Genomic DNA, 18,320 nt, shown 5'->3' with positions numbered 1-18,320 from the left:
GAAGGCCTGGCCGAGATGTTGGTGGCCAAGTTTGTGATCAACAAACTACAGCCATTAAGGGTGGACTCCCTGATGGCTTTGAGAATCAGTGGGGATGAAAGATTTGGGGCATACGCCAAAAGGTATTATGAGGTGTTTAACCGAATACCCGAGTGCAACTAAGAGGTGGTGGTCGTATCTTTCAAGAACGGCCTGAAAGATGATTGTCCACTTCGAAATTCATTGGCAAAAACACTGCCAAAAAGCATGGAGGAACTCATGGCCAGAATTGAGAAATATGCCAGAGCCGAGGAAGACACGCCGGGACAAAGGCGACAAAACCAGAGAAAGAGAACGGCTTGCCGAAGCGAGGCCGAGGTAACAATGGATCTAACAAACAAGAGACAGGGTTGAGAGCTGTACAGGCAGTCACAACCGTATTCTGAATCCTAGTTCATAAAGTCTTGGAGAAGATCCGAAATCAGCCATATTACAGAGCACCAGCAAGGGTTCCAAGTGAATTTATGGGAAGAAGCCTTAGCAAGCACTGTGCTTACCACAATGAGGTTGGACATCTAAATCAGGGGTGAAGAGCCTTGAAGGCATATCTGGAAGACCTGGTAAGACAAGGTCATTTGAAGGACCTAGTAGACGAGGCCAGGACAGGGGAAAAACAGGCAAGACTGCCCTAAGCACCAATAGCACCACCCCCACCAGCACCACAACCGTAGGTAGACGGACCTCGAGTGATCAATGTGATTCACTCGAAGGTAAATGAAAATGAGATAAGGGGGAAACCCATAAGGTAAAACACTTGCAGCATGTGTACCAGGTCCGGCAGAAAAGACCTAGGGTAAACGAGCGCCAAGGGCCAGTGGTGTCCTTTACTGAAGACGACCTGGAGATGGTACAACATCCACACAACGATGCCTTGGTAGTATCCCTCCAGGTTGGGAAGTGCCAAGTAAAGCGCATCTTAATTGACCAAGGCAGCTCTTGTGACATCATGTATGTCAGGTGTTACAAGGAGTTTAGCCTTCATCAAGACGATCTAGAACAGTCCAAAGGCCCAATGGTTGGGTTCAATGGAATGCCGACATGGCCTTTAGGGGCGGCAAGCTTAGAGATGTAGGCTGGCACCAAGAAGGTGAAAACAGAGTTCACCATAGTCGACACCCCCTTCCCTTCCAATACTATTCTGGGAAGGCCGTGGCTGCATGCAATAGGGACTGTTCCCTTAACCTTACACCAGCTGTTATGGTTCCCAACGGAGCATGGAATAGAGGAGGTCAAAGGAGATCAGGTGCAGGCAAAAAATTGCTCCATGGCAGCAATGAAATCTACCTGCAAGATACGAGAAGTAAAAACAGCAGAAATTAAGGAAGAAGACATGGAAGTCTTGGAAGACGTCGGCAAAGAGCCAGCCGAGAAGAGTGAGGAAGCCCTGAAGAAAGTTCTTGTCCAGCAAGGAGATGAAGAACGCTTCTTCCTTCTTGGCTCGGGCTTGGTCGAGGAAGATGAGAAAAAGCTAGAGGCGTTCCTGAGAGCAAACATCAAAGTGTTTGCCTGGATGCCTTACGAGATGCCTGGCATCGACCCCGAGGTCACTTGCCACAGACTGAATGTGGACAGGTCAGCCAAACCTGTAGTCCAACGAGCAAGGAGGCCGACGTTGGAGCATGTTGAGGCAGTAGAAGAAGAAGTGGGCAAGCTTCTGGAGGCCAGAGCCATATGAGAGGTAAACTACCCAACATGGCTATCAAACACGGTGGTTATGAGGAAAAAGAGTGGAAAGTGGAGGGTCTGTGTGGACTTCACCAGCCTAAACAAAGCTTGTCCCAAAGACAGCTTCCCATTACCCAAGATTGACCAATTGGTGGATGCCACTTCAGGGCATGGAAGGATGAGCTTCCTAAATGCTTACAGGGGGTATCATTAGATAGCCATGTACCCCCCAGATGAAGAGAAAACTGCATTCATCACCCCAAAAGGGCTATACTGTTACAGAGTGATGCCCTTTGGGTTGAAAAATGTAGGAGCAACTTACCAGAGGTTGGTGACCAAGATGTTCAGACATCTAATTGGAAGAACAGTAGAGGTATATATAGATGACATGGTTGTGAAGACCAAGGAACCTGAGGATCATCTGGAAGACTTGAAGGCAGTTTTCAACATCCTTAGAACATATCGGCTCTGACTCAATGCATCGAAGTGTGCATTTGGAGTTGGGTCCAGTAAGTTCTTGGGGTATTTAGTTACCAAAAGGGACATTGAGGCCAGCCCGGATCAGATCAAGGCCATCTTAGAATTGAAGAGCCCAACATCAGCAAAACAAGTGCAGATGTTCACTGGAAGGGCTGCAGCCCTAAATAGGTTCATAAGCAGAAGGTCTGACAAGTGTAAATCTTTCTTCAGATTAGTGAAGAAAGCCACAGATTTCTTATGGACTGAAGAATGCAAAGTCGCCTTGGCCGACTTAAAGAAGTATCTAACCACGGCTCCAGTTTTCTCAAATCCAGTACCTGGAGAGGAGTTGTTCTTATACTTGGCAGTTTCAGAGCATGCAGTAAGTGCAGTGGTGATCCGAGAGGAAAAGGGAGAACAAAGGGTTGTTTACTATGTAAGTAAAACCCTTGCAGATACAGAGACCATATATCTACCCTTAGAGAAGTTAACACTGGCTTTAGTAATGGCTTCCAAAAAACTGAATCATTACTTTCAAGCCCACAAAATTGTGGTATTAACTGAACATCCTTTGAAGTCCCTACTGCAACAGGGAGACCTGACAGGTAGAATAGCCAGATGGGCAGTGGCCTTGGCCAATATGACCTAGAATTCAGACCCAAAACATCAATCAAATGCCAAGTTTTGGCCGACTTCGTGGCCGAGTTCACACCAGACGTCGTAATACATCGGGCTCCGTTGAGCCGAGGTGTATGACGCCCAGGTAAACAAGGAGAAACCCAACTGGGGATAGCAGAGCAGAGGAAGAATGAGAAACTCAGACCCTGCAGCATTTACATCGGTGACTCCTTTCGACTGTTTATTGATGGGAGCTCGAACCGACAGGGAGTGGGGACAGGAGTAGTGCTAGTATCCCCAGATGGGCAGATACTGGAATAATCCATTCATTTGGGGTTCAAGGCCTCAAACAATGAAGCAGAGTATGAAGCACTGATCGCAGGATTAAACCTAGCAGTAGCAATAGAAGCTGAAGAGGTAATTGTCTTCTGTGATTCCCAGCTTATCGTTAACCAGGCAACAGGCGAATATGAAGCCCGAGATGAAAGAATGTCGGCCTATGTAAAGGAGGTGGGTAGACTGGTAGCCCTATTTCAGAACTGCTGACTACAGCAGGTTAGCCGAGATGACAACAGCCGTGTTGATGCTCTGGCCAACCTGGCTAGTGCAATGCAGCCTGGAGAGGCAAGAACGATAATGGTTAACTACCTATCAGGTCCAAGCATAGAACCACTGAACACATAGCGTGAAACAATGTGTGTGGAGATGGGACCAAGTTGGATGGATGTAATAATAGCATTCCTTAAAGATGGAAAGCTTCCAGACGACCATAAAGAAACACACAAGACTAGACTGAAGTCGGCAAGATTCATTCTGACAGCAGAAGGACATCTTTACAGAAGATCTTTTACTGGACCCCTTTTGAGATGTGTATATCCGTACATCCTTCACAAGTCAAAGACTTTTTGTATGAAATACATGAAGGAGTATGTGAAAGTCACGTTTGGGGCAAGTCACTTGCTCATAGAGCCATTACTCAGGAGTATTGGTGGCCCTACATACAGAAAGACGTTGAAGCCTATGTCAAGAAGTGTGAGAAGTGCTAAAGGTTTGCACCTTTGATACATCAACTAGCAGCAGACTTGAACCCGGTGTCCAGCCCTTGGCCATTTGCCTAATGGGGCATGGATCTTGTTGGGCAATTGCCCCAAGCAACTGGACAAGGAAGTACTTGCTGGTAGCAACAGATTACTTCACCAAGTGGGTAGAAGCTGAACCCCTTGCAAAGATTCAGGACGTTGATGTGAAGAACTTCATCTGGAAGAACACCATCACCAGGTTTGGGATTCCAAGAGCAATAATAGCTGACAATGGTACACAGTTTGACAGTAAGCTAATCAAGAGTTTTTGTGCAAAGTACAAAGTCAAGAACTATTACTCTACCCCAAGCTTTCCCCAGAGTAATAGTCAAGCAGAAGCCTCCAATAAGGTTATATTAGATATGATCAAGAAGAGGCTGGAAGTAGCAAAGGGAAAGTGGGTGGAAGAGTTGCCCAATGTACTCTAGGCATATCGGACTACGCCGAGAAGATCAACTAGGGAGTCACCATTTGCCATGGCTTATGGCACAGAAGCAATCATTCCACTGGAGGTCGGCATTCCAGGGATCAGAACCCAGGGAGTAGAGAATGGGACCAATGAAGCATTCTTGGCCCGAGATCTGGATCTGCTGGAAGAAAGAAGAGAGAATGCAGCAATTCAGCTGGGGGCATACCAGCAGCAACTTGCTAGGGCTTACAATAAGAAAGTCAACCTAAGAGAGTTCCAAGTTGGGGACCTCATCTTAAGAAAAGTTATCGGGAATAAGAAGGATCCCAGGGAGGGCAAACTTGGCCCAAATTGAAAGGGACCCTATAAAATTATCTCGGTATTGGGCAACGGGGCATATCGGCTTGAAGATAGTGAAGGCAAAAAGTTGCCAAGACCCTGAAATACTTGCAATCTGAAGTTTTTCTATCATTAGATTTTCTTGTTCTTTGTTATTAGCCGAAGTAATAATAAAGTTTTAGCTTGATTTTTTACACTTGTGGAGTATGACTGCTCAGTAACTTGACGATGTTTCCGATCGAAACATGACGAATAACTTAGACTTATTATAGGGCAGAGTTCCTACTTGCATATAATAAAGTTAAACTAAGTTGGACTAACATGGATTTGCCATTTCGGCAGAGTCAAACACAGACTTGAACTCAGTACATGCCAATCAGATTAACAAAGAGACCAAGGTTGGAAACCTCGGCCAGTCTTTGTTTAAATTTGACCTCGGCAACAAGTTCAAAAGCCACATGCTTAATGAGAACCCAAGTACAACTTAAGTTCACATTAAAGGTAGAGGGCTGGAGAATGATGCTTAGGAGCTGGAATTTACAGGCTAAGATTAGTTTAACACTTGTTGAAATTTAAACCTACAAGTTGAAGTTAAACTGAGGTAATGTTTAACGTTTGTTGAAATTTAAGTTTACAAGTTGAAGTTAAACCAAGGTCATGTTTAACATTTGTTAAAATATTAAATTTACAAGTTGAAGTTAAACTGAGGTGATGTTTAACGCTTGTTGAAATTTAAGTTTACAAGTTAAAGTTAAACCGAGGTCATGTTTAACACTTGTTGAAATTTTAAATTTACAAGTTGAAGTTAAACTGAGGTAATGTTTAATGCTTGTTGAAATTTAAGTTTGCAAGTTGAAGTTAAACCGAGGTCATGTTTAACACTTGTTGAAATTTTAAATTTACAAGTTGAAGTTAAACTGAGGTCATGTTTAACACTTGTTGAAATTTTAAATTTACAAGTTGAAGTTAAACCAAGGTTGTGTTAAAGGAAGATTGGTTTAAACACTTGTTGAAATTTTTTTAGAAAAATTTACAAGTTAAGCCAAGGTTGTAATGAAAGAAGTACTTACGTACTTGCCGAGATAAAAACGTTGTTTGTATAACCGGGGTATATCACCCCAAGAAGATTGCACAGTTAAGGTGTATGTTGAAGACATCCAAATTATTCTAAGTATAGAGGCATTAAAGAAGGAAAACATACAAGCATTCAAAAGAGAGGAAGTTGTATTTACATTCAAAAGAAGGCACATCGGCCAGCTAAAAGCTTACATAAACAGAGTACAAGGTACGAGAAATAAATAAGGAAACATCAAAATAAACTACTCAACATCGGCGGCGGGTTGTGTCTCACCCCCAGAAGATAGTTGGGAAGACTTCTCAGCGGCCTTCTCAGCCGCGAGCTCAGCATCAATCTCCTAAAGAGTTTGATCAAGGCTCTTCTCGGCGATTGGCACCTCGGAGTTTGGCTTCTAAGATGAGGCATCTTTAGAGACCTCACCGTCCTCATCCTGAGACAAGTCCACGACTTGCTCATTCAGAGTAGGGGACTTGGCCCCAGCAGCTTCCTTCTTCTTCTTGACCAAAGCTTCCTCCTCGGATTCAGAATCGTCGTCGGATTGGCTTGGAGTAGGGGGGAATGGCAGGGGAAGGTCGCCGGCATTTTTTAGGAGAGAGTCCTCGGGGATGTCCAACTTTTTAAAAGCAGCCATCCAACCAAGGGTGAAACACTTGTTGCATGCCTGCTTCACTTGTTTTCTGTAGTCCTCCCTAACGTCGGCCGCCCCCTCGGCGTACGCTTTTTCATCGGCGGCCTTGATCTCGTCCTCTTTTGTGGCTAGGGCGTCTTGAAGCTCTTTTTGGGCCTCAACCATCTTAGCTTCGGCCTCATTATTTTCGACCTCAAGGACCTTCTTAATGGCTTCTGCAGCATCTGTTTTTTTCTCGGCCTCATCTTTTGCTTTTATGGCTTCCTCGGCCTGGTTTGTTAAAGTCTTCATCTTGCCCTCAGCCTTGTTAAGGGCCTTCTGCAAGCTTGCAACCTCCTTGGTTTTATTTACCAACTCATTGTTGATGGCAAAGGCCTGCATCGCAAGGGAGTGGCCATGCTGAATCGCCTAGCATAAATGGAAAAAACAAGTTAGTGAAATTTTCTAAGTATGAGAAAATAAAGAAAGTAAAATTCCAAGTGTTAGGGGCTTACTTGTACGGAATGCTGCAACATTAGAGTGAAATTTTCATATTTACTCATCTCGGCGTTGCGATTGAGATCGTTCAGTAGAAGCAAAGCCGTAGAAAGGGCAATGCCAACCTCAAGATCAGTCGCGCTATCACCAACTCTGACCGGCTTGTCCTCTATGGTAATGGGAGGGGCCCAGGAGGCATCTGATTTCATGGACCCCGAGGTTGTGGCCGACTCGAACCTCGGCCTCTTCGACCGAGTTGATTGGGATGGCTCGGCCTCGGCAGGCCTCTTCTCGAAGGCAGAAGGGGTCTTTTCACTCTCAGCCAATTTCAAAATTGACAAGGTGTCCTCAGTGTCAATCTGAGTCACCGTTGGCTTAGGTTGTGCCTTCTTTAGTCTTTTGGGCTTTGGCTTCTGCTGAGATTGCGAAGGAGAGGGTTGAGCGTTGACTGTGTCAGGGATGTCGGCCAGAAGATCGTCTACAACTGCTTTCTTGCGACCCATCTCGGCGATAGTTGCGATTCGGCGTCAGCATTGGCATCGGCGTTGGGATGGTAGGATCAGCTGTGGAGCCGAGGTAGATGGCTGTTCTGCTGGATCTGAGGTTGACCCCTGATCTGGCTGAGAGGATGAAGTTGTTGGTGGAGTTGTGGCGGAAGGACGAGACTTGCTTTTTTGCTTCTTTGGGACGTCAGGAAGTACCGACTTGTAAGTCAGGATGAAGTTGATTAGTAGAGGAGCTCTCTGCCTATGAATTGGCAGATCCAACAACTTCTTAAGATCCTTGCTGGGAAATAAGGACTTACGGAAGTCCTTTGGTGGCTGTGGAAAAGCTGCACGAAAGAACACAGACGTTAGAACATACAGAAAGAATAAAGTTTTAAACGACTTGAAAAATAAGTCTGTGTAACACTTGGTTCTTACCATTACCCTCTACGAATACTGTTCGGCTAAGAGGGTAGAGGTGAAGGTCTTCATCTAGAGCGAACTCCCAATTGCCCGAGACAATGAAGTAATTGTCCCCGGCTCCCTTGTTGGAGTTTGGGAGATCGGCAACAAGCTTATATTCTGTGGACCTCGGTTTAAGATAGTAAATGTAGCCTTTTTTCTAACTTAAGGCCACACATGGTGTAGCAATACTGGATGTCGGCAAGGGTAATCCTGGCTTTTTCTTTTTTGGCTAAGGAAATTATACCATTGATAACTCGGTAAGAGTTAATGGCAAGCTGCATTGGGTTCAATTTGTAATAATGGAGGACTTCTTGGAAAAGGATGTCTGGTGGAAACCTAAGTCCACATTCTGTAAAGGCAATGACAGGGAAAGGCATGAGGTTTCCATCAGGCATGATGGAGTCGTCCTCCCCGGCCAACCTCAAGTGAACGTCGGCCGGGATGTCAAACTCCTACCTAAAGTACTCTAACTTAGTTGGGGTGTCTACCATGTACCTCCACATACCCATGATGTCAGCTTAAGGGGAGGGTGTATGATTTCAAGAAGAAGTGTTCTGTGAAGGTTTGGATGACCTCGGCTAAAACCTAGAGGTATGCTGGGGCAAGAGTTTGTAAAGATCTACGGGGAGTATGTTTCAGTTTTCCTAAAAATCGTGGGTTCTACAAACAAATCCCAAACCTAGATCTATGGAAACGAAGATTAAAGGCAAGAATCTGGAGAAAACACAAAACAAGAACAGTGATTCAAAATCAGGAATCGTGATCAACCACCAAAAGCACAGTGGCAAAGTTTGTGCAGATGTGTAAGGCCAAGAACAGTGGCAGAAAATCAATAAATTTGTGAGCAGTGTGTGTATAGTCAAGAATGGATTGGGCACAAATAGAATCATAGAACAAACATGTTCAATACATGGTAGAACTCAAGATACAAATACATGAGCAGTGGAGTTCATTGAAGAGAAATAAGAAACTGAAACAAGAAGTTAAATCAGAGAGAAACAGTGACTCACCGAAGGCAAATGAAGCCGGTGTTGAGTACGCCGGAGTCAGATGATGGCAGCAAACGGAAAAGATTAGCAAGAGCTCGCCGGATGAGGTGAACGGTGGTGATTGCAGAGCTTGAAGAGCTTGGAACATTGGCGGATTTGAGAAAGTTAGAGAGAGAGAGTTTCCACGAGAACGAAGATACAAAAGTGAAGAGACAGAGAGAGAGAAGTGGTTTTGATCAAAACCATGAAATGGCGGCAAAACTGCAATGAATAGCATTGGATGACGTGCTTGTCAGACAGCGCACACAGACGCAAGGGGACTTGACAGCGCGTGTCAGGTACGACTCAGTAGAGGAAAGATGCATGGCAAAAACGGTTGAGTTGTTGTGCGTGACAGCTCATACGCGTGATGAAACTCTTGGAGTTCTTAATTTAATGGAGCAGGACCTCGGCTAGGAGGACGATCTCAGTTGTGAAACTTGAACAAAACTTGGTTTTTTGGTTCTAAGGCATCGATGAAAACAGACTAAGTCTTGGTCATATTTGAGCCGACGAATGATGACCTCGGTAATGAAGGATAAAGCGAACTTAGCCGATGTGCTAAATGAAACGAATGATATAGGTTCCATTACCTCAGGATGTCGAGGTAATAGAACCTAGGGGGCAGTTGTGGGGACATAATTTTTGAATGACAACACGTGGCCAAGGTGGCACCGAAGTGCCAGCCGAGGTGTCACGTGTCTTGGTCATGACGCCGAGATGATCTCAACTAGGCTGAGGTTATCTGCGAAGATAACGAAATCCGGGATAAACGAATGAGGGACAAGGGTCCTAGAATGAGAGAGGACTTCAGTTTAGGTAAAGATAAGACTCTTAGAGAGTTTATCCCAATTCTACTAGGAGTCCAAGATTAGCAGTAATCCTAAGTCCATTGAAACTAGGTTTCTATTGGGATTAAGTAAGTGTTGGCTATAAAAGAGAGGCACCCTCATGGGTCTAAGGTATGTTTTTTATGATCTGAATAGTGAGTTAAGCACTTTTGTTATCTTTGAGAGATAACTGACTTGATCGTCGGAGTGTCCCCGGGTGGACGAACCACCACCGGAATCTCTTCTTTTTGTGACAGGTCGCTCGGGCTTAATCTATTCTGCCAGTGTTCTCCAGCTGAGTGCTTGATTGGCAGTGTGGTTGGAAATTGACACGCACAGTTTTCTTGTGTGTTAGCCACAAAAACAACATTGAAAGGGTGGAAATCTATGGAAGCTATGAAGGGAGTGAATAGGAAATGCCCATATCTTCGCTGTCTATCAACCTGAAGAAGATGCCTTCTTTGCAACTAGCGCCTTAGGCCTGATCCAATTCACCCTTCTGTTGATGTCTCTGGTACACACTCACTCTTCCCCATCAAATTTTTTTTTTATTTTTTTATTTGTTGATTCCCAACTAATTTCTGGATCCTACATATACCAGGTAATTTTTATGCCAAGTCGGAGTACTAACTCAGCAGGCTAATGTAATACTCCCAAACCAGTAAATGCACTAGTAATAAAATAAGTGGAGCTAACTTGGCACACCTTGTTTGGTTTGGTGACAAGGTCGGCTCCATTCATCTTCTTTTGTATGGCTTCATTGGTCGGGAATACCATGTGCATATGTCACAGTGGAACTCTAACACAGATTTGGATACCCTTTCTGTTTTTCCAAATCTATTATCCAAACACAACTTAGGAATAGTGAGTGAGTTTCTTTTAAGTGGTGAGTGTGTGAACTCAAGAGAAGCTGAAAACGGAAATTTTAACCATTTCCATCTGTTATGCTGTGTTTGGTTGGGTAATTTGGAAAGGGAAATGAAAAAGGTAGGTGAAATGTGAATAAAACATATCTATATTTCACCTAGTTTCGCACACCTTTTCCCATTCATTTTCTAAATTCCTTCCCAAATCCTCCAACCAAACACAGCATTAAAGTTCGAACCCATGAAAAGTCATGCCATGATCAACTAGAACAATTCATAGCTAAACTAATTTGTTGGGTTTTGCAGGTAGAAGATTCAGGGTTGGAAAGGTGCGTGGGAAGAGTGTCATCTATGTGAGATGGGGAATTGGATTGGTATGCTCTATTCAAAAAAATAAAAAACAAAAAAAATCAAAATTTTATTATGAATTGAAATATGTAGATAAGATTCATTCTAGACATGACTAGCATATATATATAACAACTTAAATGAATGAGAGAGTGTGATTGAACAGGTGAATGCTGCTGCAGCAGCGGCAGCACAGCAAATGTTGGATGTGTTTAAGATAATAAGAGTAGTACATTTTCGCATTGCTGGAAATGCCAACAATTCCAAGTCCATTGGAGATGTCACCATTCCTAAGCAATATTTTAACTGTGGCTTGTGGGATTGGTTGGTACTCTTTTACTTTTTTAATAAACTACACTAGTTTTTTTAAGTATAATTTATTTATTTTTAATTTTGTGTTTTAAGCACTGAATGAAAGCTTGATGATTGTGGAAAGAAACCCAATGGAACACTGGGAACTAGTGATAAAGCTCACTTGGAGTTTGGAAACTATAATCTACCAAAAGGAGAAGCAAAAGGAGAAGGAGAAGTAAATAATGAGTTGGGTCGCATGGGATATAGCACAGAGCAATTCTTCTCAGAATCAGGGAAGCCAAACAATCCTCAATCATTGCTTTGGGCTGAGATAAACTCCAATTTGCTTAAATTTGCTTCCAACTTAGAGGAAAGCCCCAATGCCAAGTCCATTTCCCTTTATTGCGTTGTTTGGTGCGGCTTCTACCTACAACTTATTAGGCAGAAACAACTTGAATAAGCTGAAAAAAAGTTGATTATCTAGAAGTTGAGAGACAGGCGCTCTTAGCTTTTATTTTTTGATTATCAACCTTCAGTTTACAATAAGTTGCACCAAACAGACCCTATCGCTATATTTTGGGAGCTTCTATTTGCATATCGTAAATCTTTGTTTTTGTTTTTCTTAAACTTTTCACAAGTTGTGAGCTTTGAAATTGCAGGGAATGGAACTAGAACAATGTCTGAACTCAAGTGAGTGCCTTCCAAAAAAGCCAAAACTAGTGCTTGGACTCAAGGGCTCAACTCCCAACACTTGTGTGGATAATGCAGCTTGTAGGGCTTTCCTCTTTAAAACTTTTCATCTCTTGATATGGAGAGCCCAGCTATAGTCATGGTAAGTTTCTCTGATGTGGTGGGAAAGTTGGGTAGTTTTCGCTCTTTTGTGAGTGAAAAAATTGAGTAATTATTTTATCCATTTTAAACACAAAGTAAAGAAAATAAAAAGACACAAGCTTCATCTTGGTAAACGATATTCATTTCTTTTCTTTTCTCACCTAGTTTCTCAAACATAAACTAATTCATAGATTTGTGATTGACAGACAAGCTTGTCAAATGGGTTCCCTGTGATTGTGATCAGAGGCCCCGTTTGTTTTGGGTTATAGTAAGGGGATTAGGATTACTAGTACCTTGGGATTAGTATATGGGGTGTTTGTTTTGAGAGATAGCCTTGGGACTATTAATACCTTGGGACTAACTAATACCTTGGTATTACTAATACCTTGTTTGTTTTGAGAAATAGGGAGGGTATTACTAATACCTTGGTATTACTAATACCCTTGGGGAGGGGATTCATAGTGAGGAGGTAGAGATGGTATTAGAAAAATAGTGAGGGGATTAGAAATTTTTTTATTTTTTATATATTGGAAATTTTTTTTAAAATATAATTTTTAATTTTTTATATTTTTTTATTTGTTTTATTATTTTATATAAAAATAATTTAACAATTCCTCACTACTAATCCCCTCACTATCAATCCCCTCACTACTAATCCCCTCACTATCAATCCCCTCACTAACAATCCCCTCATTATTAATCCCCTCACTATCAATCCCCTCCATTCTATCTCTGAAAACAAACGACCATCACTAACAATCCCCTCACTATTAATCCCCTCACTATCAATCCCCTCCATTCCATCTCTGGAAACAAACGGGGCCAGAGGACTATCAGACTTGGCTGGGGCAACAGATCAGAACTTGATTGTTGTATTTGGGCCTCTTGCAGCTCTCAATTTGTCAAAATTCTACCAGGACATGCTTCTCAAATGTAATAACATCACAATCTATATGGGTTCTCTACAAGATGGGGATATGTTGGAAATTAAATTTCCGATTTTAAAATAGTCATGTCTCTTTAATTAAAATAAATGTCTCTTAATTTTGTATTGAACCTTGTTATATAATGTTTATGTTTTAGTCAATCATGAATGATAATTCTACTTATAATGAGATAGCGAGAGAAAACCACTCTGTGAGACTCAATACATTGGATGATGAACAAATTACCTTCAAAATCCATACAAAACATAATGGAGCATTCAAATTCAGTGAGACATGGAATGAGGCCCTAAAAGCATTTGACAATTCTTATAAATTTTGGGTTCACAAACTTCACATCTTGAGAATTCATGTGCCACATTGAACCAAGCATATCAAAACTTTCTGTTCCCTGCCAAAACCCAAGGAAAGATGCACACCACGACACGACCTACTCGGTAGTAAAGGCCAACAAAAATGCAGATAGAAGGAACTATGTAGAAAATTAACAGTGTTTAAATAATAATAATAATAATAATCAAAATGCAGACAAATTTTTCCCTAGTTAAGAGCACAGGAAAACATAAGAACTTTATCATCAATCCAAGCTCTTGGTATCTAGAATCGATTTGCTTTATCATTCTACATAGCCCTCTTTGGTCGCAAGAGGCTCATACCATTGGGGGCCAAAACCAGCAGCTTTTCTAGCTGCCTCGTTAAAGGGAGGCTTCAGTGGCCCCCTGAAGTACATTCTCACAGTTGCGTGAAACTTGCGAATCACCACATCATTCTCTTCCATCATGGCATCACTTTCCCTATCTCCAACTTCTTGAGAGGATCTGGCGTCACCACCTGAAACTAGATCTCTAGATCTCAAGCAAAGATACTTGAACCATTTTACTCCAGCAGCACAATGGGTAATCTCTTCCGGGTAAACCACCGTCTCCAGTAGATCAGCTGTTCGGTTATCGCCTCCATTGCGGAAACGAGAGATTGTTGTGGGCAGCACGTCAAGCCCTCTAGCCTGTGTTTATACTCTGTGAAGTCATCAAATTCAATACTAAATGAAAATAAATGTTCAAGGTTATCAAACATAGCATTTTTTGAGTATTGTCTTTGTTTTTCTTGATCTTAAAAACCATGCAACTCCAAAGCATGAAGAAAATGACTCCTTGGAGTTCAGAAGATGTCATTTCAACCTATGTTACAATGGACTTGGGTATGAGTATCAGTTGTGGGTGTGTATCCAAGCATCACACTTTCATAGACTTAAACCTTAGAAGTTAGAATATTAGGATATGTATTCAAAAAGTTAGATATGGCTATGAAGACTCGTCATGGACACATATATATTGCATATTTATATCATATTCTTAGACAAGATGTTGTAAATTATGTAGAAATGTCCTTGAAATTAAATAGGACTTAAGAAAAATATAGAATTTCTATCTCTTATCCATATGAGAGGCTAGAAATATTTATTTATTAGCAAATGTGAGTTTCTTCCTCTTCAAACGTCGTAAAAAATTAGAAGATTCAATTGTCTAAATTAAGTACAGGTGTTGGACACATATCCCACACCCTTACCCTTGTCCCATCCAGTGGACACGGGTACTATCTAGGAAATAGAAGAGTCTGTGTAACATAGATTTCAACAATTCATCATTGTTTTTAACAAAAATTTAACCATTGTTTCTATTGACAAATTTTTATTTAACTACACCAGTGAAAGGCAGTATGCACTTGATATTGCATTTAATCTATGCATTCAAATGCTACTGATTGTAACCTGGAATGATCTCATATCCATATAATATCTATTCACTTCTTTATCTAAACCAAATCAGCAGCAAATTTAAAGAAACTTAAGCCCACCTCATGAACACAATGTTCAACTGCCAGACGTGCTAACAAGTCCTTGGAAGTGGAAGTGGCGGAGTCCCAGAGACCATCATGAGCAGGCAATGCTCCATAGAAGGAACCCATCTCCTCAAGTCGTGCTGCAAGGAGGCTGAAGTGTCGACCTTCTTCTTGAGCTACCTTCACAAAGTCAGTGAAGAATTCCGTTGGCATAGCCTCTTGCTTGCCAAAACGAGCAATTATATCCTGAAAGTAATTGAAGACAGCAATAAGAATTTTGTGATGGGAAAAAAGCAATATAAGACAAAATAGAATAACACTAAATGTGTTCGTATAACAAAGTAGTTATCTGCAAAGCATAGCAGCAATTGTAGCAGTGACTGTAGTAAGTATATCAAACTACAGGTACTAGAAAAACACAAAAAGATGGCCAAAACAACATTGGTGAGGCAATCAGAAGAAACAGACAAGAGCATCTCCAATGGTGTGCTTTAAAACACTAGCCAAATCCAAAATTTGGCAACATCTCTCCAAAACCCACCTCCAATGATGTGTCGTTCCTCACACGCTAAATTATAACATTCCCAAATCTTATGCTAAATTTGGCACTAGGTTTGGCAATTGCCAAAATTTCACAAAGATCTTTCTTTCCACTTCTTTCACAATAGGATCCACAAATAGCATTTTATTTGTCATTTTGCGAGAAAAATAAAAGAAATGGCATCTGCACCATTGAATAGCATTTTGGCACTGTAGAATGTCAAAATTTGACCTTGACATTATCGTTTTGGCATTAATCATTGGATATGCTCTAACAACCCTCAACTTAACAAACCACATGGCTCTAAATACTGCTAAATGACAAAACTGGATTTGGGCAATGGACTCCAAAAAATACTTAAAAAATTAAAAATGTTCAGCTGAATTTATCATAAACAATATACAAAGGATTCTTGGCCTCATTTCATGTCAATATATGTCCAATAGCATTCCATCAATTCCAAAAAAGTACTTCATTTCATATAGCCATTGTGACACACAATCTGATTGTCTTGTAGGGCATTTTGATAGTGATAGAAATAAGTTAAAAGGGATATACCCAAGACAAGTCAATAGCCCAGCTTTCAGTATGAACAAGACTATGCACAATGGCCTGTCTGCTCTGCAAGCTACCTGCTTTCCCAAGCTTTGGCATCAGACTGGGTGGCACCAGCTTCACCTGTAAATTACCCACACACATTATATACTTACACAAGTATTGAAATTTCATTCTGGGTATTACAGACATATATGAGTTTCATTGAGACATTTTATCGAACACATGGAATGGGAATTGAAGTATGAATAAATCACAGCTTTTACATTGGTGAGTCTGGAGGGGCGATCAGGTACAGTGACGTCTAGGGAAGGGTCGTAGGGTTGGGTGATGAGACCTTGTAGCCATTTCGTTGCTACTTCGTCACCGAGTCGGGCTTTCTCAACTGGGTCCGCAGTGTTCAGCACTCGTAGCGCCGCTGCAACCAATGCCTCTTCCGTGCCGCCCATATTTTCTCTCTCCTCTCTCTCTCTAATGTTGTGTTTGGTACATGTGGAAGAGAATTTTTTTTGTTTTTTTTTTGTTCTTTCTTGAGGAAAGTCTCTAATTCGGTTTTTGCACAAAAGAATGAAGAAAATTGAGAAATAAAATGACTTTCCTCTCTTTGATTTTGAAAATAATTTAAAAAAACAAAAATTTTGATGGAAGTTCGGTTTTATTGATAAAAAAAATTATTTTTCATTTTTTTTAGTATATGAGAAACAACAAAAATTTAATAAAAAATGATAAATTATACCCACCTCTTTTGATATTTAAAAAAAATACAATTTGATTTTAATTACATTACAGTTAAATAATTTTCATCAATAATTTGTTAATCCTATAAATAAATATATAATATTGTAATATCTTTTCTTATTAAAATATATAGTTATTTTTGTTTATTTCAACATCTATCTATTATTTTAAGAAAAATGATATATAAATCTATTTTTTAAATCCATTTTGAGAGGATAATTTATATGAATAAATTGGGCCGAGATTGGGTAATGGGCCGCTTTGGGCCGTAGTAAGAAAGGCGGAGTAAAATGGCTTTTTTCATTAGCTCGGTCCAAAAGGGCCTTGTTGTTATCTCGGTCACCACGGCCAAATTGGTTAGCCCGGTCGTAATGTTTAACCGAGGTATACCTGGCCTTCTTCGGGACTTTTGTTCTTGGTTAGCTCGGTACAACTCTTCTACGGATAGCTCGGTCTTGGTATGCAAAGCCGAGGTAGAAGTGAGGAAGTAAAAAGCCGATCTGACAGTTATCTCGGTCGTATGGTCATCCTGCCGAGGTAAAACCATCTCACTTGATTTAAACAGTGAGGGGGTGGTTGAAGGATAAGCATTATCTTTCAGGAGTGAGAATCCTAGGAGAACTCTACATGGAGGAGTAAGAGTCCTATTCGGATTGTGCCACACAGAACCTATAAAAGCTCATAACATCACCTATGGAGAGGTAACACAACTTTGATTCCTGAAGACACAGAGCTTTTGTCTATTTGTCTTTTTGCTGACTTAGGCATCAGAGAGGTATTCGGCACACACCCGCCGGCTAGCTCACGTTTGTGTTTTCGGGGAATAAAGCGACGACGTTCGGAGGAGTACAGACTTGATCAACAGGATTATACGAGAAGGTTTATTTCTTTCCCGTACAATTGGCGCCGTTTGTGGGAATTCAGACAAGAACAAAACCTCTTGATCAAGCTTCTCCTCTTTAGAAGCAATGGCGCACAACGAAGATTTGCCCCAGTCCGCCATCGACGGAAAAACACCGGAGGGAAGTGCAAGACGCGAAGGCCTACCTTTTATCCCTCCCATGACGGACTTAGAGCCACAGCGACAAAATCCTAGGAGGGATACAAGGGGGAGGAGGCGGACTAACAGCCCCCGTCACTCTTGTTCACGAAGTCCTGACAGACAAAGGAGGAGGATTGATCCTCAAGTTCTGGAGGACCGCGTGAAGGAGCAAGATGAATTAATAAGGAAGATGGTGGCGGACATGGAGGCGACGAAACGCCAGATGAAGGGAAAATGAGTGGCGACAAGAGAGGGGCGCAAAACAAGACGCCCCCTCGCTGCTCAGAAGACCGTGGAAAGCATTCCACACCATCACAAGCGGAGAGTAGAAGCCTCAGGACAGGCGATACTCAATCCAGAACCTCCAGAACTCGTTTCTCTAGGTCTGAGAGAACGAGATCATTGAGGTCTTACACGGAGGGAAGTACCTATCAACCCTCGCGCTCGCACCAAACATCATCCAGGCAGACGGAGTTACCAAGATCATCCGATTTGCAGAACATGTTAGAAGAAAAGGCACGACGGAAGGAGGGTACTAGGGTGCGCAACCCTCACAAGGTATCTGCCCTTCAACGGTTGGCTCCTCGGACGCATGGAAACGTCGAGGTCGGAATGTCGTTGCCACGATCTGCCTACGAGCCAACGGACAAAGCATTAGCAAGGCTGCAGACCTCACCATTCGTTCCGGTAATTGAAAACGCGCCCCTTCCTTCAGGTTTCCTT

General features: G+C 41.9%; 1 protein-coding gene and 1 pseudogene across 1 annotated transcript; one reads left to right on the top strand and one right to left on the bottom strand.

Annotated features, from left to right (window-relative positions):
- The first annotated feature begins 9,986 nt into the window (after positions 1-9,986).
- Positions 9,987-12,948, top strand: LOC114294127 (bark storage protein A-like; annotated as a pseudogene).
- Positions 12,949-13,359: 411 nt separating this feature from the next.
- Positions 13,360-16,434, bottom strand: LOC114294149 (3-oxoacyl-acyl-carrier synthase-like protein (Protein of unknown function DUF455)). The gene is made up of 4 exons (XM_028238271.2): positions 16,084-16,434; positions 15,821-15,940; positions 14,737-14,967; positions 13,360-13,885 (listed from the first exon to the last, which is right to left on the bottom strand). The coding sequence occupies exons 1-4, from the start codon at positions 16,264-16,266 to the stop codon at positions 13,499-13,501; spliced, it is 921 nt and encodes a 306-aa protein (XP_028094072.2). The 5' UTR covers positions 16,267-16,434; the 3' UTR covers positions 13,360-13,498.
- Positions 16,435-18,320: the final 1,886 nt, after the last annotated feature.

This window comes from Camellia sinensis, chromosome 1, assembly GCF_055761805.1.
Source record: "Camellia sinensis isolate YWXY chromosome 1, ASM5576180v1, whole genome shotgun sequence".
Lineage (NCBI taxonomy): Eukaryota > Viridiplantae > Streptophyta > Magnoliopsida > Ericales > Theaceae > Camellia > Camellia sinensis.
Note: the sequence above shows the minus strand (reverse complement) of the source record. Positions and strands in the feature narration are given on the sequence as shown.